Source organism: Crinia signifera, chromosome 6 (genome assembly GCF_055691185.1).
Source record: "Crinia signifera chromosome 6, ASM5569118v1, whole genome shotgun sequence".
NCBI lineage: Eukaryota > Metazoa > Chordata > Amphibia > Anura > Myobatrachidae > Crinia > Crinia signifera.
The window spans coordinates 125,997,943-126,023,896 of NC_139222.1; the positions used below are offsets into that span (position 1 = coordinate 125,997,943).

General features: G+C 43.3%; 1 protein-coding gene and 1 long non-coding RNA gene across 2 annotated transcripts; one reads left to right on the top strand and one right to left on the bottom strand.

The window, feature by feature from the left end:
* Nucleotides 1-1,296: 1,296 nt before the first annotated feature.
* On the bottom strand, nt 1,297-7,960 carry UBE2Z (ubiquitin conjugating enzyme E2 Z). Its single transcript, XM_083147049.1, has 7 exons — nt 7,627-7,960; nt 6,708-6,780; nt 5,732-5,919; nt 5,402-5,513; nt 5,192-5,304; nt 3,813-3,903; nt 1,297-2,138 (listed from the first exon to the last, which is right to left on the bottom strand). The coding sequence occupies exons 1-7, from the start codon at nt 7,815-7,817 to the stop codon at nt 1,968-1,970; spliced, it is 939 nt and encodes a 312-aa protein (XP_083003175.1). The 5' UTR covers nt 7,818-7,960; the 3' UTR covers nt 1,297-1,967.
* LOC146008111 (uncharacterized) lies at nt 7,481-18,692 on the top strand. The gene is made up of 2 exons (XR_014444460.1): nt 7,481-8,016; nt 18,085-18,692. It is a non-coding gene; the product is annotated as an uncharacterized LOC146008111 (long non-coding RNA).
* The last annotated feature ends 7,262 nt before the right edge of the window (nt 18,693-25,954 follow it).

The following is a 25,954-nucleotide window of genomic DNA, read 5'->3' on the forward strand; positions in this document are numbered from 1 at the left end:
TATGTTGGGTCTACAGAAAACTAGTTAAACCCTCTATGCTTCAATACAACTATTACCTGTGCCACATAAATCATTCCAATCGGAAGTCCTACCTGTCAGTCACCGGTACACAAGGCAGTCCCATTGAGAGATGTTGCCTTCCCCACGGGACTGTCAGTCCAGGTTACAATAAGAAGAGATCTGTCTTCCTGTAGGAAGCAATCTCTGCTTTATCACGCAGCCCCATCTGGCTTCTCTGGGATGCGCTTCATGGATTCAGTATGAAATCCCGGCGTTCAAAATCCCGACGCCGGAATCCCGACAAGGGGGGGGCGTGGATCAGCCCCCCTTGCGGGCTCGCTACGCTAATATATTCTCCCTCCAGGGGTGGCGTGGACACCCACGGAGGGAGAAAGTGTCGGGATTTCAGCGGTCGGGATTCGGAACGCCGGGATCCCGACCGCCAGGATTTAAACTGCATCCCGCGCTCCATAGAGGATCAATTGCACAGGTGCCAGGACCCACGGCTGATGGCTGTCTCCTCCCAGGGCACTGGGGTAGCCTTGCCAAACATTAGAATGAGCCACCGCTGCAATACAAAGCTCGTTTAAAAAAAAAGTTAATCCAAAGTATATTTAATTGGGGTAAACAAAACAAAAACAAAAAAACAGATTTAGATACAAAACAAATAGTAAGTCATAGAATATACAACTTGTTCTATACCACCATCGTAGTGGGTGGCCAAATACCATCTCCTACTTAAGAAATAGATGCCAGTGTTGCTGAACTTGATGAATTTGCTGTTTCTACATCTCCATCATAGCTGCTGCTGTATTACAGGGACATTTATGAAAACGATTCCATTAAAAAAAATAATCTACAGCAGCTTCAGAAAAGGTTTCATGAAGGTCTCTGCTTGATTTCTACGGCTCTATTCACATCTCTGGCTTAACTATGTAGCACATTGTCCAAAGTAACATATTCCAGTTGCTTAACACATATTGGGGGAAATTTACTAAAGGAAATTTGTATTTAGAAATACACTTATTTTTGACATTTACTATCCCGAAAATACGGCAAGTCGTATTTTTGTGCTATCAATACGAATATGAATATTTCAGGATAGTAAATGTCAAAAAATAAGTGTATTTCTAAATACAAATACACCTATTTTTTACAAATTTCCTTTAATAAATTTCCCCCATTTACTCATATAAACTGAGTCCTGCTCAATTCATGGAAAAAGTATTTTGCTTGTTTAAAGTGTTTCCTGTGTGCTCAGTTACAAATCCCAAACACATGGATGTGAACGAGCCATAAAGAAGAAAATATTTTTATTATAGCCATTTCCTGTCCCAAGACTATGTTCGTTTCTTACAAGATTTGGTAAAATAATAGAATTATTCACATTTTTTTATGCTGAATTACAACCATCACAAATAAAATGTTACAAAATAACAAAAACAAAAAAAAACATAAGAAGCCTCGATTTATTCCTGCAGCAAATATGTATTAACAGCTAAATGGACAATGCCCATCAGGTAAAAGACGAGTGTGCCTTTAAAGAGTGTAAATGTAAAATAAAAAGATGGTGTCTCTTTTTCTTGTTAATCATAAAATGGCGTCTGTTTTGTTTACTCCTGTGGCTGGCCAAGGCTTGGTTCACTTGTAATGAAGTTCTTTGGCTTGTCTGGGCCATTAAATGACCTTTTCACGAAGAAAATAAGGATTGGTAACAAAGTGCTGCCTTCGTGTTTCATCTAGGCTCCATGTGTCCAAGACCAGGCCTGGTTATGTATAAAATGGCCACAGGCCCTCTCTTGGTACCGGCAGAGAGATTGAGAGTGATCTGCCTCCAAAACAGCAGCCAAAAGCAGGATTGGCTTTGCGTAAAATAACGTCCGATTATCCAGCATCCATGATATCTCAGCTACGGTTACTGTCTGAAGTAAGGACGCTCAATGCTCTACATGTTCAATTGCCATTCCTTATGGGTTTGAACTTCCTTGAATGTCCATTTCTGTCTCAGAAGAGCTGGACTCTGAGTCTATGTCAACAGTCTCCCTCCGATGTTTTTCCCGTACTTTCTGCTGGATGAGCTGTAGACGGCTGAGCAGAGACTGGTAGTCGAAGTGTCCACGCTTTTCACCAAACGGGTCCTGAAAGCAAAAAAAACAAACTGTGGCTCAAAGCAGAGCTCTGGAAAAGCATTTCATCACCTCCACACAGCAAGTCCTAAATCCCACATTGTCCAGGAGATACCTATGAAGCCCAGAGACAGGGTCCCTGTTTATATTGGATTTGACATCGGCCAGTCAAGGAGGCATGCACTCTGCTACTTGAGTTTATTAGAAGGTGCACGACAAACTGAAAAGACCATCCACTTGCAGGAAGCAGTCATAACAGGATAGGACGTGAAACCAGCAGGTAGCTTTTACTGTTTGTGACCCTAGAGACAACGTACAACATCCACACACATATCAACATGTAGACAAACAATTGGTGACCAAAAAATAAATAAAAAATTATACACACACTTAATAAGTACCTGGTGCCTTGCAGCCTTAGTAGTATAGATGGGGATGTGGGCGGCACTCAGAGATTTCAAAGCAGGTAAATTTGTGCAAAAACTTCTTTATTCAATCCGACATGTTTTGGGCAGAGCCCGTCTGCAGGGATCCAAGAACGGGCGCTGCCCTAAACATGTCGGATTGAATAAAGACACTGGTCAGTTTTTCCATAAAGGTCTTGAGTCCTTGAATGGCTTATTTCCCACAGTGTAACCTTTGTAGTGTGCCCACCATGGCTGCTTCACCTGGTATGCTCATGGACTTATGGATGGGATGAAAAATACCTGGACCTGTCTATAGTGTCCAGACACTACTCAGAGTATTAGGGCACTGGAACTGCCACATTCTGTGCAATCTACTCTAGGCACAACCTACAGGGTAATCCTACGTAGTGCACCAAGACAGCTGCCTTTTTCATGGGTGGAATATTATTCCAAATTGCTGCACCAACTTTGCATTAGGCTTATTGTGCCATAGGTATTTTTCCTTGTGGTTTTACTTGCTGCAATAAAAAATATTTTATAAAATGTGTCTGTTAATCGACTAAGCCCTGCTGGAGAATAGCACTATAGAAATATTTTTTTTTTTATTAGAATAATAAAAGTAAACAAAATACATATTCAATGTTGCTCAATTCCAGCCACACCTGGCTTATGGGATCGCTTTATCGGGCTGATTTAGACCCTATCGGTGCGCTACGAATTTGCAGCCCAAACCGTTATTGAACCACAGATGGTAGTGCAGATGCGCAAGATTTCCCTGCGATAAAAGCCAGCGTTGGCTTTTCAACACTGGACGCAAGCAGGGTGATTGACAGGTGGCCAGCATTTTGGGGGCAGGGTTCCAGTGGTTTTCAGGGAGTATCACGGTAAGATGCAGGCGGACCAAACCATTTGCATGGAGGGCCACTGATGACAGTGGGAGAATGGGGAGAAGAGCTGACATTGCAGCTGCCTAGTAAGTCTGTAGCTACTCACACAGGGGGGAGGGGGTTGTAATCAGTCGATGAGGAGTGTGATGCGAATGGATTTGCAGCTGCTCACAGGGCTGGAATGCCATGCACAGCCTAGCACAGGGGCGGTCTTTCACTCTGACAGGGTGGCTTTTACCTGATCGCCAGGCTCCAAAGGTTAGCAGCCCAGCGACCAAGTCTGAATTAGGCCCCATATCACATGTATCTTTCTCTGTGATGAACAAAAGCCTCCATACCTGGCTAATTACTGGTTTATCACTTATAATGAAGAGCTCTGCACAACACAGTACCTGCATGCTTTGTCCTTGTAGATGAAATCTGTCCTTGCACACCGCTTCATAAAAATCATAATATTCCAAAAAGGATTTCTCCATTACACTCCTGTAGTGGAAGACAGACACTGAAATAAGGGGACCGTTTCCATATAGAGGCTACATGAATCAAGATTAACGTAGCCAATACTCACGAGAATGCAACCGAGCAATTCACTATCCAACAATAACATAATGAAGATCTACATTAGACGATGGATTAAAGGTGGCAAACTCAAGAAATTTAGTCCACCACAACATGGCTACCTTTTCTCTGTGTAGGTGACTGGTGCTTTAACATGTGTATAAAACTAGTCGTAAGGTCATTTTTGTTAGAACTTATAAGCAAAGCAAAGACAGGCAGATATGTGGGATTGGTCATACAATGCATTATAGAACACACAATGGGGGTTATTCTGGTTGATTCTCAAGGCTGTAACGTAACCACGCCCGAAGAATGCCGGACCGCCTGCCCCCCCTCGCAGTGTGGGTTCACTCACACTCCCTGCAAATAGATGTTTAAACATCCATTCACAGGCTAGGTAGAATCACCCCCATCATTTGATTGTCACCGACAATTGAATGATGGAAAAGGTGCACGCTGGTCATTTAGATATGAGTGCACCCTCGGGAGGAAGTGGGTGGACAGCAGACATCCGGTGAGGTCAGCGGATCTCTGATCCGTACAAATGGGTCTGAATCGACTACAAGTAGCCAGTTAATCTACCTGCAAGGACAAAGGTGCAGGCATTTTGTATGACACCGGATAAAACCAATTCTGGAAGGAGCGGTGTTCTCCGGAGCCTGCCATAGTGATGCAGTACACACAAGACAACTTATATTCTGCCTTATGCTCTGCACCCAAAAGTATGAGCAAGGAAATGAGAACATATATGGGAAGTAACACAAAAATATTGCATACGCATAATGCAATGTATTTAAGTAAACACTGCAGGAAAAATATGCAAAAACCAATATATGAACTATGTTTAAAAGGTGTACATCCTCTATTCAATAGTTTTGCAGAGGGATAACACATTATTGTATAAACAAGGAAATGTAATTGCAGCAATGTCTGCCAGCCAAGTTCTATTGTAAGGCATATTGAGGCAGAGGGCCTGATTCAGGCCTGTTAGCAAGGCTGCAATTTTTGCAGATGACTAAAACCATGCTGCACAGCAGGTGGGGCAGATGTAACATGTTGTTGTCCACCTTTAAAAATTCCAGCCTTGGTAACAGGTCCACAGCCCCTAAATAAGTATAACTCACTAAATAGCAGGTTTTTTTCATTACAAGCAAGCACTAAAATGTGACTTTAGTCCAACAGAAAGCATTGCCAGCAAAGAAACCCAAGCTACCGTAAGGCATCAGGACACTGGCACTTCCCCTCCAGCATATCACATACTGCCACTCTGATGGTCTCATGACGAATGCATTCATTGTAGTTCTTGCTGTCTCCTGAATGTCTTTCCTGAAAAACAGGAAAGGGTAAATTATGTACACTGAGCCACAATACACATTATGAAGTACTAGGTGATAGAAGAGGGGCACAGAAGGAAAACTAATACCTGCTCGAAGCCAGGCTCATTGTGATAAGGATTTTCAGTCATCAGGGACTGGATAGAGATGAGCACTGAAGACAGGCTCTGAGCTGGACTCCATGCGGGTCCTGTCCAAGTACTGGTGTTGGAAGAAAGCAAATAGCACTGGTAAAAATTCTAACTATGCACTAGACTATGGATCAGCAACTTGTGGCTCTATACTGCTGTCAAACAACCATAGGACTAATACAGCGGTTATTGAACCACATGTGCATGCTGGTGATCACAGCTCTTAAATACTATATAAAATACACACTTTAGAAGGAAAGGCATTGTTACTCTAAAGTGTATCCTTACCCTAGAATGCTCAGGCAGACTTTGCCATTACGATAGAAATTGGGGTTAAACCTCACAGTATTGTTGCCAGTTGTCATCAGTTTTACTCGAGGTGGGTGAATGGGATAATCTGGGGGACACCGGAATAAGAACAAGAAGAATCCGCCTTCATAAGGTGTATCAAAAGGGCCCGTGATAAGTGCATGGATCTGCAAAACAAGAGCATCCTGTATAGTCCTATAATGGAACTTATGCATAGTGACCAAAATAATTATACACTTTATATTCCCATTCAAACATTAAGGGGTTTATTTATGAAGCTATGGGTTGCAAAACTTGGTGCTTCTGAATGTGTTTATGACCGAAATGTAAAAGGGCAATTAGCCATGTTTAAGCAAATAAAATCATTGCCCTTTTTGGTTTTGGGCATAAACAAGACCATTCCTGGGTTGGCCCCTTTCACACCAGAAAAGTCCCAGCATTTCCTTGTGTGTGAAGGGGGCGGGAAGGAGGCGGGCAGGCGACTTGATGGCGGAGAGTACTAACCCCTGTTGCTGGTCCTCGGTGCAGGCCCGGGGATCCACACAGGCGGCAGCCACAGATGACAGGTCAGATGGTGGGTGCAGATGATGGAGCCGCCAGAGAGCCGGAGTCATCTTCATCCGCCGCCTGTCCGGTCATTTGCACCCACCGCCTGTGTGGATCCCCGGCCTGACAGCACACCGAGGACTGGCAACCCGGTTAAGTACCCCCTACCCCTTTCACACCAGCCAGGTCCCTGGATTGAACCTAGGAACAACCCTGCTCCATAGCAGGGTTGAACTCTCTGCAATTTTTGCTGGGATTTTGGCCCAACCCGGGAAATTCGGCTGGTGTGAAAGGGGTATTAGATGGAAAATCTTTTTTTGTCCTTATGTGAACAGGTTTCTTGAAGTAGGCTACCAAACACAACATCTCAGCAATCAATACAGTCAGACCCAACTCAAATGTGACCTACCTTTGTCATGTCATGAGGGTCTGGTACCACAAACATCCCAGGGGGAGGTTCTTTATAAATTGACATAATATCCCTAAAAATATATATATATTATCAGAAAACAAAAACAAACTGAAAGTGAAACATAACTAAACAAAGTGGGTGTAACAGCAAGTAAAACACAACATTACTCAAGGAGGTAAATAAAGGAGGCCGTGAAGGTGTTTTTTGCACTGGGGATTGTTGTATCACCACTATCTGGCTTGCAGGTGTGCCTAATGGGGCCTACACACAGGGACATTTTGCTGAGTGATCGGAGCGATGCGAGATTGCTATGCGTAGTGTGCAGAGCGATCGGTCAGGGCCAGTGTACTCCGGAGAGAACACTGGCTCTGACCAGCGATCTAACTAGATGTATCCAGCATGCTGAATATTAATCACTGTGCAATAGCAATGCATCACTATCGCCCTACAATCGGAGCGATGTAGTTGTATTTTCTACACAATCTAGTCAAACTAAATCAGAACGCATAGAAAATGCCCTGAAATTGCCCAATGTGTAGGCCTCACAAGAAACACAACCTGCCAGATATGTACTTGGAGAGAGATAAAGTTACCAGTCAATCAGATCATAACTGCCATGTCACAGGATGTGTTCAAAAAATGTCAAGAGGTAGTCTTGTTGTTGGTATTTTATCTCTTCACTTTATCTCTCTCTCCAAGACTTAGTACATCTGCCCCGGGGAGAATAGGTGGTACACAAGTGAGTGTGTCAGATGGGAAGAAGGCAGCGAGGTGGGGAAGAGAAGACCCGAGTGACAGGTCACTGCTGCAGCACATGACCATCCAGCCGCTGCCAGTGGCCCCTGTGGCAAGAAATTTGGGGCATCAGACTCAGCAGTGACTGATCGGCTCTCTGGGGTCACCCCCCGGCTCTCACCGCTTTATCCGCAGCACACACTGCGCTGACGCCCTCTCGTTGTCCCAGTCCGCGCTGGCCGTTGGATCCCACACGGAGGAGGCTGTGAGGTGCGAGGTCCCGGGGGGCTGCAGGCCGCTGAGATGGGGCACCATACCTCCACCAACCGCCCCCGGGAGGATGATCGCCTCAGCTGCCGGACTCTCCGCCATTCTGCCTCACTCACACACTGGCTTCCGGGACTCCGGAGCAGCAAGATGACAGGGCAGAGAGACTCTCACTGTCATAGAAACAGCAGCCAGACTATCTGTTTACTTCCGCTAGAGGCAGAACCATAGAGTATTGGAGCTGCTAGAAGAGCCTGTGTCGTTGACTGAGGACAGCGTGCGCTACCTTCCGCCGGAAGCTCATGTGAGTCTTGATCGTTGCTTATTAAATGGGTCGCCGCATAGACAGTAAGTAGCCATTTTGTTGGTTAATCTCACGCTCAAGTTAAAACCCGTCCCAAACGCTGTACTCGGAACGCTAAACATGTGTGCTGGCTATATACTACTTTGTGTTACAAGCTAGGTGTAATAGCTCCCCCTCCTACGTGTGGATTGGTGCCTTGCCAGTTGCCACCTGTGTGTGGTATTTTATTTGTTTATTTTTTAGTGTGCAGAGGTCTCCAAAATTAATCTTGGAAAATTACATTTTATTTTTATTTATTTTTTTAGAAAAGGACACTGGAATTGTCTTATCTTTGTAATATGGCATTCATAATCTGTTTTAAATCAGTCATATATATTTAAAAATGTTGAACTAAATACAAAAAAAATCAGTGGTTCTCAACCTCAGTCCTCAGGACCCCCCCAACAGTGCACGTTTTCCAGGTCACCCGGCAGGTGCACTCATTACACACTGATACATTTTAAAAGATCCACAGGTGGGGCTAATGACTTCACGTGTGATTCTATGTGGAGACCTGGAAAATGTGAACTGTTGGGGGGTCCTGAGGACCGAGGTTGAGAACCACTGATCTAGATGAAGTGGGTGTACTGTAGTTTTAAATCCACCTTCTTAGCATGGACTCCTACACCTTCACATAAAAGTGATTTCACATTAAAATAATACATAGTTTAATGTTTTACGTCTGGTTCTTAGGGGTTCACTAACTCACAATGGGCCAGATTCTCTAAGCTTCAAAAGTGATAAAATGGAGAGTGATAAACAGCCAGCCAATCAGCTCCTGCCTGCCATGTCACAGACTGTGTTTGAAAAATGGAGCTGATTGGCTGGCTGTTTATCACTCTCCATTTTATCACTTTTAAAGCTTAGAGAATCTGGCCCAATGTACAGTAAGATGGCTTTTATGAGCGAGCCACTAAATAAATAAAAATAACACAAACTACATGTAGGGGTTTCAGTAGTTTACTCAGGAATCCCTCAATGACAATTGTAAAGTGCAATGGAATCTGCTGCTCTATTAACTGTAAATAAATAAATTACAGTTATGTATCCTCTTTACCGCTCAAAACTCCTATACTTCCCCAAAAATCCAGATTATACGTAATCGCAGAAAAATTAGCAAAACCCACTTTTAAAACTAAAATATTGTACAGGGAACTACTACAGCTCCACGCTTCTCCACTACAGAAACAAACCCTAGTTTAATGGGTCAAAGACATCCCACTCCTCACTTCAAGCGACACACTATTTACTTATTACGACTCTACACTTCGCACTTTAAAATCTTCTTTATTACAAGAAACACATCTCAAGACTTTGGGCCTTATTTTGGTTCATTCTTTCTGACAAAATCCTTCTTAGATGGACAAAACCATGTGCACTGCAGGGGGGGCAGATGTAACATGTGCAGAGAGAATTAGATTTGGGTGAGTAATTTTGTTTCTGTGCAGGGAAAATACTGACTGCTTTATTTTTACACTGCAATATAGATCTCACTTTGAAGTAAAACCCCACCCAAATCTAATTCTCTCTGCACAAGTAACACCTGCCCCACCTGCAGTGCACATGGTTTTGCCCATCTAAGAAGGATTTTGTCAGAAAGAATGAACCAAAATAAGGCCCTTTATACCGAGCATATCTCTCAAGCACAAAGAAGGCATTTTATCCCAGAAGAATCAGTCTGAAATGTGGTTCTTCCATAATATGTGGACCTGCGGGCACATAAAGATATTTTGGAAAAAGATACTGACCTACATCAGAAGCACATTAGGCATACGTGCAGGTCTGCACCCACTCCCTTTTATGTTTGCTAATTTTGATGTGTAGAACCTAGACAAACACCAGCGACACCATATACCGTTTCTGACCACACTGCCGTGACGGCTGCAAAAAAACAAATGTAAAATGCTGGTTGTCTAAATACCCTCCCTCATTGACAACCCTACTATACTTTTTGAACCGTACAATGCATTATGATAAATATAATGTACAGCTGCATCACTTGAACCCTTCTGGCTTTGTGAAACTTTGGGGCCCCCTGATTGAGGACAATCCCACTTACCCGGTACCCACTAACTTATCTTAATGGTTCACGTAAACTATATTCTTACCATTGATAGTATAGTGGATGACTATGCACTGACTCCCGACGTAAAACTATGTATGACATTCCCTCCCACCCCCCAACTTTGCCCCCCTTTTACCTCTTCATCCCCACCCCCAATCCCATTTTATTGTCAATTCAATTGTTTGTTTTTTCTACTGCACCTGTGCAGCTTAGATTGATGTTGATAATAAAAAAGCATTTATGATGTGCTTGTTCCCAATGTTATAGGGAATTGATTAATATATATATTATTATGGCACTGTGTACAAGAATGTATCCCCCTGTCACATTGGTGAAACATACGTATATGTAGCTTTGGGCTGTACTGTTTGCACTTTTTCTTATGTTTCCTATTCAAAGCAATTGTAATGATTGCAAAACTCGATAATAATATATCTTTAAAAAATAAATAAATAAATGACAGTTGTGATTGCAGGAGCAACGTCGGAACAAAGGACCCAAACGGACCATCTTGGGCTAAAGGTGGCCATACACACGCAGATTTATCTTCAGATCTGGCTGGTTGGAACAAAAACATGGTTATGGATGAGAGCAAATGACAGTTGACCATTTGCTTGGAAATGCTGGAAAACTGACAAACTGTCACTCATCCATAACCATGTTTTTGTTCCAACCAGCCAGATCTGAAGATAAATCTTACTAGTGTATGGGCACCTTAATTTCACTTACTCACCACGCTTCGGGCACGGTGGCTTGCTGGTCACTAAAGGCAACCAGAGGTGGCGTGGATAGTGAAGGAACAAGCCCTCCATGCCCAAAGCATGGCGGGAAAAGCAAATCTGCAAAGGTCCGTTTGGGTTCCTTGTTCCCACCTTTCCCCTCCTTATATCCTCTCCAGGTCCTTACATTGAAGGGCAACTAGACGCAACCATTTCCTTATGTGGAAGTGGCCCCATGGTAGGACACCGCAGACAGCTACCTTTATTCCCTTTTCCAGGTATTGCCTGTTCACAGAGAACAGTAGCTAGCACCAAACTACACAGCAAATGTAAATAAAAGTCAAATATCTCTGTTTGATGTTGCTTGGGAACAATTACTTTTATATTTGTGAACTCTATAATGCAACTCGAATTTGAAACTGGAGTTTGGGCATCATTTTACGTATTATAGCTCTATAGTAATAGCCTAATGCAGGAGATTCCACCCAAAAAAACAGCAGGAGGTTAATCAGAGCTATAGACCATAGTCTCTGTTATTCTCAATATGAACTATAGTCTGTCCCCTATGCAGAAGCAGCTTTAGACCTTAGTAATCCCACTAGAATCAGAGTAGGGATGGTCATCATTGCCATTGCCATCGATGGTTGCCATCAATGGCAATAGTGCAACTGGCCATCGATAGTGTTAATGACCATCAATATTTTTACATATTGATGGTCGTCCATTTTGTTTCTGCAATTACCGGAAAAGATCCCAAACTGCAGGTGAATTGCACAGTGTTTGGGGGCCTTTAGAGTCCAATTCCTAATTGTGTAGGTGTAAAATCTCAGTGTGAGAGGCCTTTGAAATAGATTCCTTGTGGAGGTAAAGATAAGGTACAGGATAAGAAATTGAGACCTTTAAGATAGTCAGAGCCTGTTTGTTTGGGGAATCCAATGCAGAGTACAGAAGATGTCAAACTGAAGTAGTTCTCAGTGGAGAGACGCAGAGTTTTCAATCCAGTTTGCATCTCAGCGCAGAAATGCAACCCGTTGATTACAAGTTGCAGTTAAGTCCTTGGTCAGTTGTGTTGAATTTAAGCTGTTTTAAGGAGATATTCATGAGTATGCAAAAGGTGAGGCAGCTATTTTGGGCACCAGAATAGTTAGATTACAACATAATGCCCAAAGCATGGGGAGCACAGCAATCCATGTGCGGAAATGCGGTACACTTACATGATGTCCATGTCGACATATGTTAACATAGACACCAATTTTTTAAATCTGTGTCGACCATGTACATGTCGACCTTAAGCTTATTTCGACCTTCTATCATTGTCGACCTAGGGTATGTCGACCATTCTTAGGTGTCCAATAGTGGTCAATCTAGTGACTGTCGGCCGTTATCCTAGAACTGTGATAGATATATACTTTTATTTAGTGGACACACCCCTGCTGTGAGAAATGTGTGTTGCAGTTTCATAGAGAGAAGGAGACCAACAACAAAGGGGAGCAAGAGACCATGGCCAGGTGCTAGAAGGAAGATGAATGCTAGCAGTAGACTTTTAAAAAGAGAGAGATAGCAAAAGACACACATAGAGAGAAGCACAGAGACGAGAGAGACAATATAAATATTACATTGGCAACGGATATGATTTACATATGTAGAATACTTGAAAGCAAATAATTGAACATTGAGGGAATTGTAATGGAATGTAGATCACCTAAAATGTCTCAATATTGGCGAGACATACAGATGTAGCGCCCCTTGTCCTTGCTCAGCTCCCACCAGAACACCCCCTCTGGCGAAAGGGATGCCATTAAACTGGGATGTCTCATGTGCATGTTTGTCCCAGTCTTTCTGCAGCTGGGTGTGAGACCCTGCCTGTCTCCGCTTCAGGGAGAATGGCAGGGTTAGGGGGGGGGGGTTTGGGGGGGCAGGAACCCAGGGGGAGCTCTGTCGCCACAGGGCGTGCAAGCGTCTTGTGCCCGCTGGCGGGGGCTGGCGATAGTTTTGCCAGCCCCTGCAAAGATGAGCCTGGCTCCATCTGTATGTCACCCTTGAATACACCTGTATCACCCAGACATATCTAATAAAGAGGAATTTTTAATACAATTATAAATCTAGTACAGATGTACTGCCAGACATGCCATCCAGTCACATAGGATGTTTAGTGTGCATAGTGGAAAATGGCCGCATCAACTAATATCTGACCAGCTGCTACTGATATTAGCATTTTACAATGTTATTTATAAGCCTATTTTATCTTGTATTTCACTTAATGTGCACAACTCAATGGGATGATCTATCACAAAACAGCCCTCTTCACACCACCACCATCTTACATACATACATCAATCGTGTATATTGTCTCTGGAGCCAGATGGTAGAGCACCATTTCTCCTCGGCTCCTCTCTCTCTCTGTGCTTGCCACATAAGAAGCAGGAACCAGGAAGTCACACTCAGTGTAGCAGCACAAGACACTGGAGCATGCGCTGGAGGCGGAGCAGACACCCAGTATCCAATTCCGATCATTTATTGACCGAGGATAATTGCTTTACCAGGGCTATCCAATTTGCACCGATAAGCCTCAGGCAGGTGAACCAAATCCCTGAAAGCAGCCCTAAAAACAGTTTTCATGGAACCAGTTGTCCAAATTGTCTTGCCCCCCGCCCCCAAAATATTGGAGGCACATTGGCAAAAATGAGGGGAAAACGTCCATTTTCGGATACCTCCAATAGTTTCACCATAACTCTATTCTGAAAACATAAATGTAAACAACTGAGAAGAAAGTGATACAATTAATGGAATAAATCGTACTTCTTTACTTTCACGGCGCCACTAGATAGGACAGATAGGATACTAGATAGGATATGATTTTGTATGCGATTTGACATAAGATATCGCATAAGATATAGGATAAGATTTACTATCCATTTCATTACCCCACTATCCACTAGGGCGTGGAGTTGATTTTATATAGCGTGGCGAGCGCAGCGAACCACCGAGCCTGAAGCGTGGCGAGCGAACACGGATGTTGTTTAAAAGCAAGTCCCCAATATTGCATGCCATTTGCATGCAATTCCATAAAATACATTCCGTGTCCGCTCGCCACGCTATATAAAATCAACTCCACGCCCTAGTGCACGGGTGTCAAACACAAGGCCCGCGGGCCAAATCCGGCCCGCAAGACCTCGTCATGTGGCCCGCACAGCCGCCGCCAGCCTTCACCTTTTATTCCGGCTTCTTTTTTTGAGATCCTGTCTGCTGAGGAGATAGCACGCAGGGACAGTGTGTCCCATGAGATGCATGAGAGCTACCAGAAGCTCTGTGACTCCTACATCATGCCGCATGTCTGACGGCTTGCACTACTACTGCATGGAGTAGCAGCCAATCAGGGCGTGCATCCAGATGGAGTTGTGGAACTTGTGTGACGTCACTCTCCCTTCAATCAGCTCACCTAGCCGGAGCTGCGGGGTTGGTGCTGGGAAATGCTGGGACGTCAGGCAGCTGGTAGTAGCGGATGGGAGCAATGGAAGTATGTGATTGGTCGCTACTACTGCTGGAATCCATGTGGTAACCGTGTGTGCGAGGCGGCTGACTGGAATAGGTTAGTAGTGTCAAGCTCGGGCTGGCCGCTGTACATGGGGATCTGTCACTGAGGGTGACGTTTACACACCAGGCCTTGCTCTCCTCCTAACTTGACTTTAAGGCCAAACAGTGTTCAGGTCGACTGAGCCACTTAAGACGTGTTAGGATAGCTATGTGACCATTGCCATCTTTCTCAAAATCCAAGCAGCTCATATTAGCCCAATAAGTCATTTTCAGGTCCCCAATCTCCCCTATCAGGAAGGAATATCTTTGATGAGAACTTTCTCAAGTATTATCCAGGTAACTCCTCCCAAAATCATTTTTCAAGAAATTGTACATTTGAATATCTACTTGTTATTATTCTGACTATGTTTCTGCTTTCAGAGCTAGTTATTACTTACATTATTACAAAAAACAGTAATAATTGAATGCAGTGACAATAATTTATGATAATAAAGAGTGGACACAAAGTCCTACAGATACAACCGGCCCTTTGAGGGTGACCAAACTGCTGATGCGGCCCCCGATGAATTTGAGTTTGACACCCCTGCCCTAGTGGATAGTGGGGTAATGAAATGGTTAGTAAATCTTATCCTATATCTTATGCGATGTCTTATGTCAAATCGCATACAAAATCGTATCCTATCTAGTATCCTATCTGTCCTATCTAGTGGCGCCGTGAAAGTAAAGAAGTACTGAATAAATAATATTAAACACACATACAGTAGTATAAACTCCTCATCATCACATGAACATCCCAAAAAAATGGAACTTTAAAACTATTACTGGATATGTTATCCATAGAATGCAAATATATGTTTAGTTGTGCACAATTTTTATTGACCTTCAAATGTATAAAAGTTGGCTATTATAGGGACCTATGAGCAATATTAATACATCAGATAGGAGACCATATGAAAATGTATATACCTTGAATCCAATAATGATGTATGACATTGGCTGCATTAGTGTGGAACATAATATAGCAAGTTCTGAAGGTAAAAGAAAATGTACCTTATATTTTCCCAAATGTGCATCCTTTTAGGCTTGTTCTCGCATACAGTATTTGTGTTTTTGTGACTATTCTGCTAAATAATTTATGATCATGTTCAAAATAATAAACAATGAAGATAGTAAAGTTAACTATCCTGAATAAAAACAAAAAACAACTTCCTTCCCATCTCTATTGTAATATTGCTAGCTAGAAACTCAAATGTGGAGGAAAATTCATGGTACTTGTTTCCTAGCACGGCCACAAATCGCGGCCATCGGGGGTCATTTTAGTGGCCTGCGACGCGACCGACGCGATGCCCCCGATTTTTCCATTGAAATGCATTGAAAACAGTGAAAATCGGGTCGGTCGCGTCGTGTGCGGCTAAAAATGCTTAAATGGTCCACACGTGATGGCCGCGATTTCCCCATAAGGAACAATGTTAAATGGGTAACTTTACCCCCGATGACGGCGATTTCCCATAGGAAACAATGTTAAATGGGTCAATTTACCCAAATCATCATAGGGAACAATGGTAAATGGGCCAGAAAGCCCAAAAAACACCCCTGAACATTGACATGTCCCCCCAAAAGTAGTTCACGCCACCCCGCGATGAACGTGAACCCGAAGCGTGGTGAGCGCAGCGAGTCCGCGAGGGGCGGCGGTACGCGTCCTCCGACCTTTCCATACCCCCACTATCCACTAGGGCGTGGAGCTGAGAATAGAATAGTGTGGCGAGCGCAGCGAGCCACCGAGCCCGAAGCGTGGCGAGCGCACGCGGATACCTTCACAGGTAAACGCGTCCCTTCGCGGGCTTCACAGGTATCCGCGTCCGCTCGCCACGCTTCGGGCTCGGTGGCTCGCCACACTATTCTATTCTCAACTCCACGCCCTAGTGGATAGTAGGGGTATGAAAAGGTCGGAGGACGCGTACCGCCGCCCCTCGCGGCCTCGCTGCGCTCGCCACGCTTCGGGTTCACGTTGATCACGTGGTGGCGTAAACTACTTTTGGGGGGACATTTCAATGTTCAGGGGTGTTTTTGGCCCATTTACCATTGTTCCTTTGATAATTTGGGTAAATTGAGCCATTTCACATTGTTTCCTATGGGAAATCGTGGTCATCGCGTGTAAATTGAGTCATTTAACATTGTTCTCTATGGGGAAATCGCGGGCATCGCGTCTGGCCCATCGCAGCCCATTTTTTAGTGCATGCGATGCCCGCGATGGCCCCGATTTTACCCCCGATGCCCGCGATCATGATCGTTGTGGCCGTGCTAGGAAACAAGTACCAAATTCATATCGCCATAGAAATGCCCAAAAGTTCAGTTTTACATGGGAAAAAACATACAACACTGATAACTGGACTGATATTAATTTTCGGTACCACCGCTTTGGGAAATAGTCCCCTAATAGTGCAATGAATTCTATTCATTTTTGGCTAACTTAACAGTATTTCAAAACACAGAGCACTTGTAATATTTAGTTATTTAAAATATATTTTATTATTATTGTAAAATATTAATTAATAAATATATTTGAAATTTTTTTCAGGCGGGTTGCTGATCACTAAAGACACCAGATTTGAAATATGAAGGGTGTTCTGCATGCAAACAACTGTCATATTATGAGTTTTGGGTCGTAAAGTGTAGCATAATATTATCTATAATGTTTAAACTCTTTACCACTCAACTCTCCTCATACTCGAGTAATGACCCTATGAACTCCCGACATGCCCCTTCAGTGCCATTGAGACCACCCCACATGTACTTTCCGTGATCGTCCGACCAATTCACATCTCCCTTACATGCCTCAAACCCCCACCCCCTTTAAAATCGCTGGGCCAAGTGAAAATCACTGTGTGTATGCACTAAACGATTTATCGGACAGCGATTTTGACATAATCGCTCGGCATACACACTGGGCAAAATTGCCTAGTGTGTATTCATCTTTACAAGTGTATATAAAAATAATTTAGGGGTTAAACTTGCTGTAATAGCACTATGAATTCACTTTATTGAATGACACCAGGAGGCTTGACAAAGGGTATGGGTCATTGGGTCATTGGGTCAACCACATGAATGTCAACATGCATTCGGTCGACCACTTAATGTTGACAGGGCTAAGGTTGACACGTGAAAAATGTTGACATTGCTAAGGTCGACAGAGTCAAAATGTAGACGCATGCATTTGGTCGACATTGGGAAGTTCAACAGACAAAAGGTCAACATTAGTTCTTCACTTTTTTTTTTTTGTCCCGAATGTCGACATGGTAACCAGATTGACACTGTGTTTCGCTATGCTAGGCGCACTATTCTTTTCTCCTTCCACGCTCCCTAGTGGATGGTAGGGCATGAAGAACCGACTGTCTAAAAAAGAAAAAACCTCATGTCGACCTTCCCATTGCCTGTCGACCTTAGCCATGTTGACCTTTTTCACGTGTCAGCCTAAGCCCTCTTAACCTTCAGTGGTCGACCCAATGCATGTCTACCTTAAAAGTGTCGACCTAATGACTGTATACTTGACAAAGGCAGCAATATACTTGCATAGATGGCTGCTTGTGTCCTTTGACAAATCTGTCTCCCTGTGTAATAAGTGCTAAGTCACAGAAATTGAAACATGTGTAAAGCATTATGTATGAGAACTATAAATGATAACTTATGGCAGTACTTCTGAATTCATTCTAGATTTCAAACACTGATCCTAAGCCAAAAACGAATCTATTCAGTCTTCGGCAAGACCATGTGACATTAAAATGCTTCAGATTGTCTGGAACATTCCACAAAGCGTAGAAGGGTCTCCAGAGCACTGGCCTCCTGTAAAGACAGATGACGTACCCTCAGCAGCAGGGCAACTTTTGCAGTGGAAATGAACAGCAGCTCCCTGTTGGATGTCTGCAATGAGTATACACCTCAAAACGTGGACCCGGAGTGGAGTCAGGAGACCGGCAAACCCGATAAGCACATTGACCACTCTTATTCATCAACTGGTCATGATCCCGAAAGTGATATACCTTATTCCGCTCTGAGTCCTGATGCCATTATACTTAAAAGGAAAATAAGACATTTACATAGACGGGCACAGCGACAGAAGCATAAGATAAAAAACATGAAAAGACTGATTAAACAGTTGAAGTCCAGCATGTCAAGACAACCTAGTGGATTGACAGCATAACAATAATAGATGCACAGGACCTGATGTGATGGAATGTTTGCATCCTGGTGAATTTAATGTGCTAAAAGGTTATATAATGAAACTTGTTTATAAAATATATAATAAAATTGGAATAAAACTACACTTCCTCAATGTAAGTAATTATAAAGGTCCATACACACTGGACTATGCCCAGCGTGTATGGACAGCGATGATCTCATTCATTGCTGGGGGGAAAGCTGCTCAGTGCATACACACTGAGTGGCTTTTCCCCCTGCCCGGCGCCGACAGGGGGGAGAGGACGGCTTTGCATAGCGCAGCGCTATGCAAAGCCGTCCTCAAAGCCGCTCATCTGCTGGTAATACCAGCAGATGAGCAGCTTTCTCAGCGATGATGTGGGAGCGCGCAGAAGCACTCACCGTTTATCGCTGGGGCATACACGCTGTGCAGCTTTCCCCCTGCCCAGCGTGTTTTTTTACACACTGGATGGCTTTGAGCTGAAAGCCGCTCAAACATGCTGTTTTGAGCAGCTTTCATCTCAGTCGCCCAGTGTGTATGGGCCTTAAGACTGTTAGTTACAAAGAAAATGATTGTACCACTCTCTCATAGATCAATTATGACCTAGCTGATAAGCCAGGATAGAGTTATCCACATCTTGTGCCTGCACGTCCCATTTTGTATACTGGGGCATGTATAATTTACTGGCACCATTGTGCTTGGTAATTCCATGGGCGGCCTGGAGCTTTTCAGCTGCTGTAGACCATGTGGCACACGGTATGCTACGAATGCATTCATTTAAGTTGAAATTGTTATATTAACCCCTTCCTGACAGAGCCAGTTTTTGCGTTCCTGACAGAGCCCTTTTTTTCAAATCTGACATGTATCACTTAAGTGGGGATAACTTTTTTTTGCTTTTACTTATCCCAGTGATTTTGAGATTGTTTTTTCGTGACACATTGTACTTCAAATTAGTGGTAAATTTGGGTCGATACAGTCTGTGTTTTTTTGTGAAAAATACCAAAATGTCGGAAAAAAATGGAAAATTTAGCAATTTGCAAAATGTTAAATTTTCTGCTTGTGAGACAAATAATCATACCACTCAAAATAGTTAATAACTAACATAGACCATATGTCTACTTTATGTTTCCATCATTATTTCAACTTCCTTTTAATTTTTTTGGACACTAGGAGGCTTACAATATGAATAGCAAATTCTCAAATTTTCAAGAAAATTTCAAACACTGATTTTTTTTAGGGACCAGTTCAGTTCTGATGTGACTTTGAGGGACTTGTATGTGAGACACCCCCATAAATGATACCATTTCAAAAACTGCACCCCTCACAGTATTCAAAACAGCATTTTGGAAGTTTGTTAACCCTTTAGGTGTTTCACAGGAATTAAAACAAAGTGTAGGTGAAATTTCAAAATTTCATTTTTTTTGCAGATTTTCAATTTTAATACATTTTTCTAAGGAACACAGTACATTTTACTAGAGAAATGTGACTACAAATTGATTCCCCCAATTCTTTTGTTTTCATAAATATCCTATATGTGGCCCTAGTGTGCACGTTGACCAAACCACAGGCTTCATAATAGAAGGAGCACCTACTTGATTTTGGAGCCTCCTTTTTATGAGATTATTTTTTAGGCACCATGTAGGTTTCTAGGCACCATAAGATGCTAAAATTTAGGAACCCCCCCACAAGTGACCCCATTTTGCAAACTACACCCCTCAGGGAATTCATCTAGGGGTATAGTGTACATTTCAAACCCCCAGGGGTTTCACCAATTGTGGTACAACTGGGCAGTGAAAATGAAAAATTAAATTTTTTACACAAAAATGCAGTTCTGGCTCAAAATTTTTCATTTTCAGAAGGTATGAAGGGGAAAAAGCACCCCAAAATCTGTGCCCCAATTTCTCCCGAGTACGGCAATGCCTCACATGTGACCAAAAAATACCATTTGGGTGCATGGCAGGACTCAGAAAGGAAGGAGTGATTTTTGGATTTTGCAGCTCAGATTCTGGTGGAATGTTGGTGGGTGCTATGTTGCATTAGCAAGACCCCCCAAGCACCAATACAGTGGAACCCCCCCACAAGTGACCCCATTTTGCAAACTACACCCCTCAGGGAATTCATCTAGGGGTATAGTGTACATTTCAAACCCCCAGGGGTTTCACCAATTTTGATACAACTGGGCAGTGAAAATGAAAAATTACATTTTTTTACACAAAAATGCAGTTCTGGCTCAAAATTTTTCATTTTCATAAGGTATGAAGGAGAAAAAGCACCCCAAAATCTGTGCCCCAATTTCTCCCGAGTATGGCAATGCCTCATATGTGACCAAAAAATACCAGTTGGGTGCATGGCAGGACTCAGAAGGGAAGGAGTGATTTTTGGTGGTGGAATGTTGGTGGGTGCTATGTCGCATTAGCAAGACCCCCAAAGCACCAATACAGTGGAACCCCCCCACAAGTGACCCCATTTTGCAAACTACACCCCTCAGGGAATTCATCTAGGGGTATAGTGTACATTTCAAACCCCCAGGGGTTTCACCAATTTTGATACAACTGGGCAGTGAAAATGAAAAATTACATTTTTTTACACAAAAATGCAGTTCTGGCTCAAAATTTTTCATTTTCAGAAGGTATGAAGGAGAAAAAGCACCCCAAAATCTGTGCCCCAATTTCTCCCGAGTACGGCAATGCCTCACATGTGACCAAAAAATACCATTTGGGTGCATGGCAGGACTCAGAAGGGAAGGAGTGATTTTTGGATTTTGCAGCTCAGATTCTGGTGGAATTTTGGTGGGTGCTATGTCGCATTAGCAAGAACCCCCAAGCACCAATACAGTGGAACCCCCCCACAAGTGACCCCATTTTGCAAACTACACCCCTCAGGGAATTCATCTAGGGGTATAGTGTACATTTCAAACCCCCAGGGGTTTCACCAATTTTGATACAACTGGGCTGTGCAAATGCAAAATTACATTTTTTACACAAAAATGCAGTTCTGGCTCAAAATTTTTCATTTTCACAAGGAATGAAGGAGACAAAGCACCCCAAAATCTGTGCCCCAATTTCTCCCGAGTACGGCAATGCCTCACATGTGACCAAAAAATACCATTTGGGTGCATGGCAGGACTCAGAAAGGAAGGAGTGATTTTTGGATTTTGCAGCTCAGATTCTGGTGGAATGTTGGTGGGTGCTATGTTGCATTAGCAAGACCCCCCAAGCACCAATACAGTGGAACCCCCCCACAAGTGACCCCATTTTGCAAACTACACCCCTCAGGGAATTCATCTAGGGGTATAGTGTACATTTCAAACCCCCAGGGGTTTCACCAATTTTGATACAACTGGGCAGTGAAAATGAAAAATTACATTTTTTTACACAAAAATGCAGTTCTGGCTCAAAATTTTTCATTTTCATAAGGTATGTAGGAGAAAAAGCACCCCAAAATCTGTGCCCCAATTTCTCCCGAGTACGGCAATGCCTCATATGTGACCAAAAAATACCAGTTGGGTGCATGGCAGGACTCAGAAGGGAAGGAGTGATTTTTGGTGGTGGAATGTTGGTGGGTGCTATGTCGCATTAGCAAGACCCCCAAAGCACCAATACAGTGGAACCCCCCCACAAGTGACCCCATTTTGCAAACTACACCCCTCAGGGAATTCATCTAGGGGTATAGTGTACATTTCAAACCCCCAGGGGTTTCACCAATTTTGGTACAACTGGGATGTGAAAATGGAAAATTACATTTTTTTACACAAAAATGCAGTTCTGGCTCAAAATTTTTCATTTTCATAAGGTATGAAAGAGAAAAAGCACCCCAAAATCTGTGCCCCAATTTCTCCCGAGTACGGCAATGCCTCACATGTGACCAAAAAATACCATTTGGGTGCATGGCAGGACTCAGAAGGGAAGGAGTGATTTTTGGATTTTGCAGCTCAGATTCTGGTGGAATGTTGGTGGGTGCTATGTTGCATTAGCAAGACCCCCCAAGCACCAATACAGTGGAACCCCCCCCACAAGTGACCCCATTTTGCAAACTACACCCCTCAGGGAATTCATCTAGGGGTATAGTGTACATTTCAAACCCCCAGGGGTTTCACCAATTTTGATACAACTGGGCAGTGAAAATGAAAAATTACATTTTTTTACACAAAAATGCAGTTCTGGCTCAAAATTTTTCATTTTCATAAGGTATGTAGGAGAAAAAGCACCCCAAAATCTGTGCCCCAATTTCTCCCGAGTATGGCAATGCCTCATATGTGACCAAAAAATACCAGTTGGGTGCATGGCAGGACTCAGAAGGGAAGGATTGATTTTTGGTGGTGGAATGTTGGTGGGTGCTATGTCGCATTAGCAAGACCCCCAAAGCACCAATACAGTGGAACCCCCCCACAAGTGACCCCATTTTGCAAACTACACCCCTCAGGGAATTCATCTAGGGGTATAGTGTACATTTCAAACCCCCAGGGGTTTCACCAATTTTGATACAACTGGGCAGTGAAAATGAAAAATTACATTTTTTTACACAAAAATGCAGTTCTGGCTCAAAATTTTTCATTTTCATAAGGTATGAAGGAGAAAAAGCACCCCAAAATCTGTGCCCCAATTTCTCCCGAGTACGGCAATGCCTCACATGTGACCAAAAAATACCATTTGGGTGCATGGCAGGACTCAGAAAGGAAGGAGTGATTTTTGGATTTTGCAGCTCAGATTCTGGTGGAATGTTGGTGGGTGCTATGTTGCATTAGCAAGACCCCCCAAGCACCAATACAGTGGAACCCCCCCACAAGTGACCCCATTTTGCAAACTACACCCCTCAGGGAATTCATCTAGGGGTATAGTGTACATTTCAAACCCCCAGGGGTTTCACCAATTTTGATACAACTGGGCAGTGAAAATGAAAAATTACATTTTTTTACACAAAAATGCAGTTCTGGCTCAAAATTTTTCATTTTCATAAGGTATGAAGGAGAAAAAGCACCCCAAAATCTGTGCCCCAATTTCTCCCGAGTATGGCAATGCCTCATATGTGACCAAAAAATACCAGTTGGGTGCATGGCAGGACTCAGAAGGGAAGGAGTGATTTTTGGATTTTGCAGCTCAGATTCTGGTGGAATGTTGGTGGGTGCTATGTGGCATTAGCAAGACCCCCGAAGCACGGTGAAATGATGAACCTAATAATCCATAGATGTGTGGTATATTTTAAAACACTCCTTTATACATAGGCCGGGTTTGTCGGGGCAAGTTTCACAGTGGAAAATAGTTTCCTTTCTTATTCCCTTTTTATAGCAAACTTTGCACCTTTTTTGTGTCCTGCCCTTTCTTGCAGTGGAGGGGATTTCGTTCGGAAAATGCTGCCCTGGTACAATACGGGGGCCAGTACTAGAAGTACTGGGGCCCTCTGCCTGCTGGTTCCCAAATACTAGGCCCTTTATGACTTCCTCTTGAAAGTGCATAAATGTCCCCCTCTGGCCGGTAGAACGGAATAGCACGTAAGCGTTATACAGTGCCATCTGGATGATATACACGGCCAGCTTCTTGTACCAGATTTTTGTTTTCCGCAGGGCACTGTACGGCTTCAGTACCTGATCTGAAAGATCCACTCCGCCCATGTACCTATTGTAATCCAGGATACAATTAGGTTTTGAGGTGTGGGTACTGGTACCTCGTACAGGGACGGAGGTGGTACTGTCTCCGTGAATTGTTGTCAGTATAAGGACATCCCTCTTGTCCTTATATTTGACCAACAACATATTTTCGGTGCATATTCCCCTGCTTTCACCCCTTCTCATTACTTGGGCAATGTGCGTTTTTGGGAGGCCTCTTTGGTTCTTGCGCACAGTACCGCAAGCTGCTGTACCTCTTGAACCAAGGGCCTTAAACAGGGGGATGCTAGTGTAAAAGTTATCCACATAGAGGTGATAACCTTTATCCAGGAAGGGGTGCACTAAATCCCAGACAATTTTTCCACTAACACCTACGAGGGAGGGGGGGCATTCTGGCGGTTCAATTCTTGAATCCTTTCCTTCATATACCCTAAACCTGTGAGTGTACCCTGAGGTGCTTTCACACAGCTTATACATTTTTATGCCATACCTTGCCCTCTTACTGGGAAGGTACTGGCGGAATTTAACCCTTCCTTTAAAATGTATAAGGGACTCGTCTATGCAAATGAATTTATCTGGGATGTACATCTCTTCAAATTTGGCACTGAAATGATCAATGACCGGCCTGACTTTGAATAGCCGGTCAAAGGTGGGATCATCTCTGGGTGGGCACTGTGCATTATCGTTGTAATGCAAAAATTTAAGGATCGTCTCAAATCGAGCCCGGGGCATGGCCATACGGTAAAATGGGGTGCTGTACAGAACATCTGTACTCCAATATTGCCTAATTTCTGGCTTTTTTACTATGCCCATATGAAACACCAGACCCCAAAACGTCATCATCTCTACTGCATCTACAGGGGTCCACCTAGCAAATGATGACGTGGGGTTTTGAGCAATAAACTGCTGGGCATATAAATTAGTTTGGTCCACCATTAAATTTATAAAATCATCAGAGAAAAATAATTTGAAAAAGTCAATTTCTCTGAGACCTGTGGAATCAAATTGGATTCCTGGCATGGCCAAAAACTCAGGAACCTGGGGCTCAAAATTGTCTGGTGGTGGGGTCCATACGAGATCAATTATTGGGGGGTGGGTCTCAGCTGCTCTACGGGGGCGTCTTTGAGGGGGTCCCTCATCACCAGAGGAGGAAGAGGAGCTTAAGACGAATCCTTCAAATTCCCTGCTTGCATCACTGGCTGTGTCAGAGTCAGAGGCAAGCATGGCATATGCCTCCTCCGCTGAATACATTCTTCTGGATGACTGGGATGACATTTGGGATGACATTTGGGATGCCATTTTTATTTTTGTGTTACTGGTAGTGAAATGTTTCAACACGTGTATAGTGTAGGGGGGGTACAAACTTTATTTCAACCCGGGGGGTATGTAGTGTGTAGTGTGTATGTAGTGCAGAAAAAAAAAATACTTTATACAAAAAAAAAAAATTGAAGGGGTTAAAAAAAAATTGAAGGGGTTAAAAAAAAAAAAAAAAAGGTCCTGCGCCAAAAATTGAGCACAGATGTTGGTCAGTAACGTCCGTCACTGAACAGCGCTCAAAGGCAACAGGAATTTGATCAAAAAAAAAAAAATAGATCAACCCTGTGCCGAAAAAGATGATCAGTGATGTACGTCACTGATCAGCGCACAGTGGCCACAGGACACCCACAAAATCACAGTGTGTGTAAAAAAAAAAATTAAAAAAAGACCCCACAGCACCCACAAAAAAAAAAAAGGTGATCAGTGATGCGACACTGATTACCAGTGAGGGGCAGCAGGTGCACAAC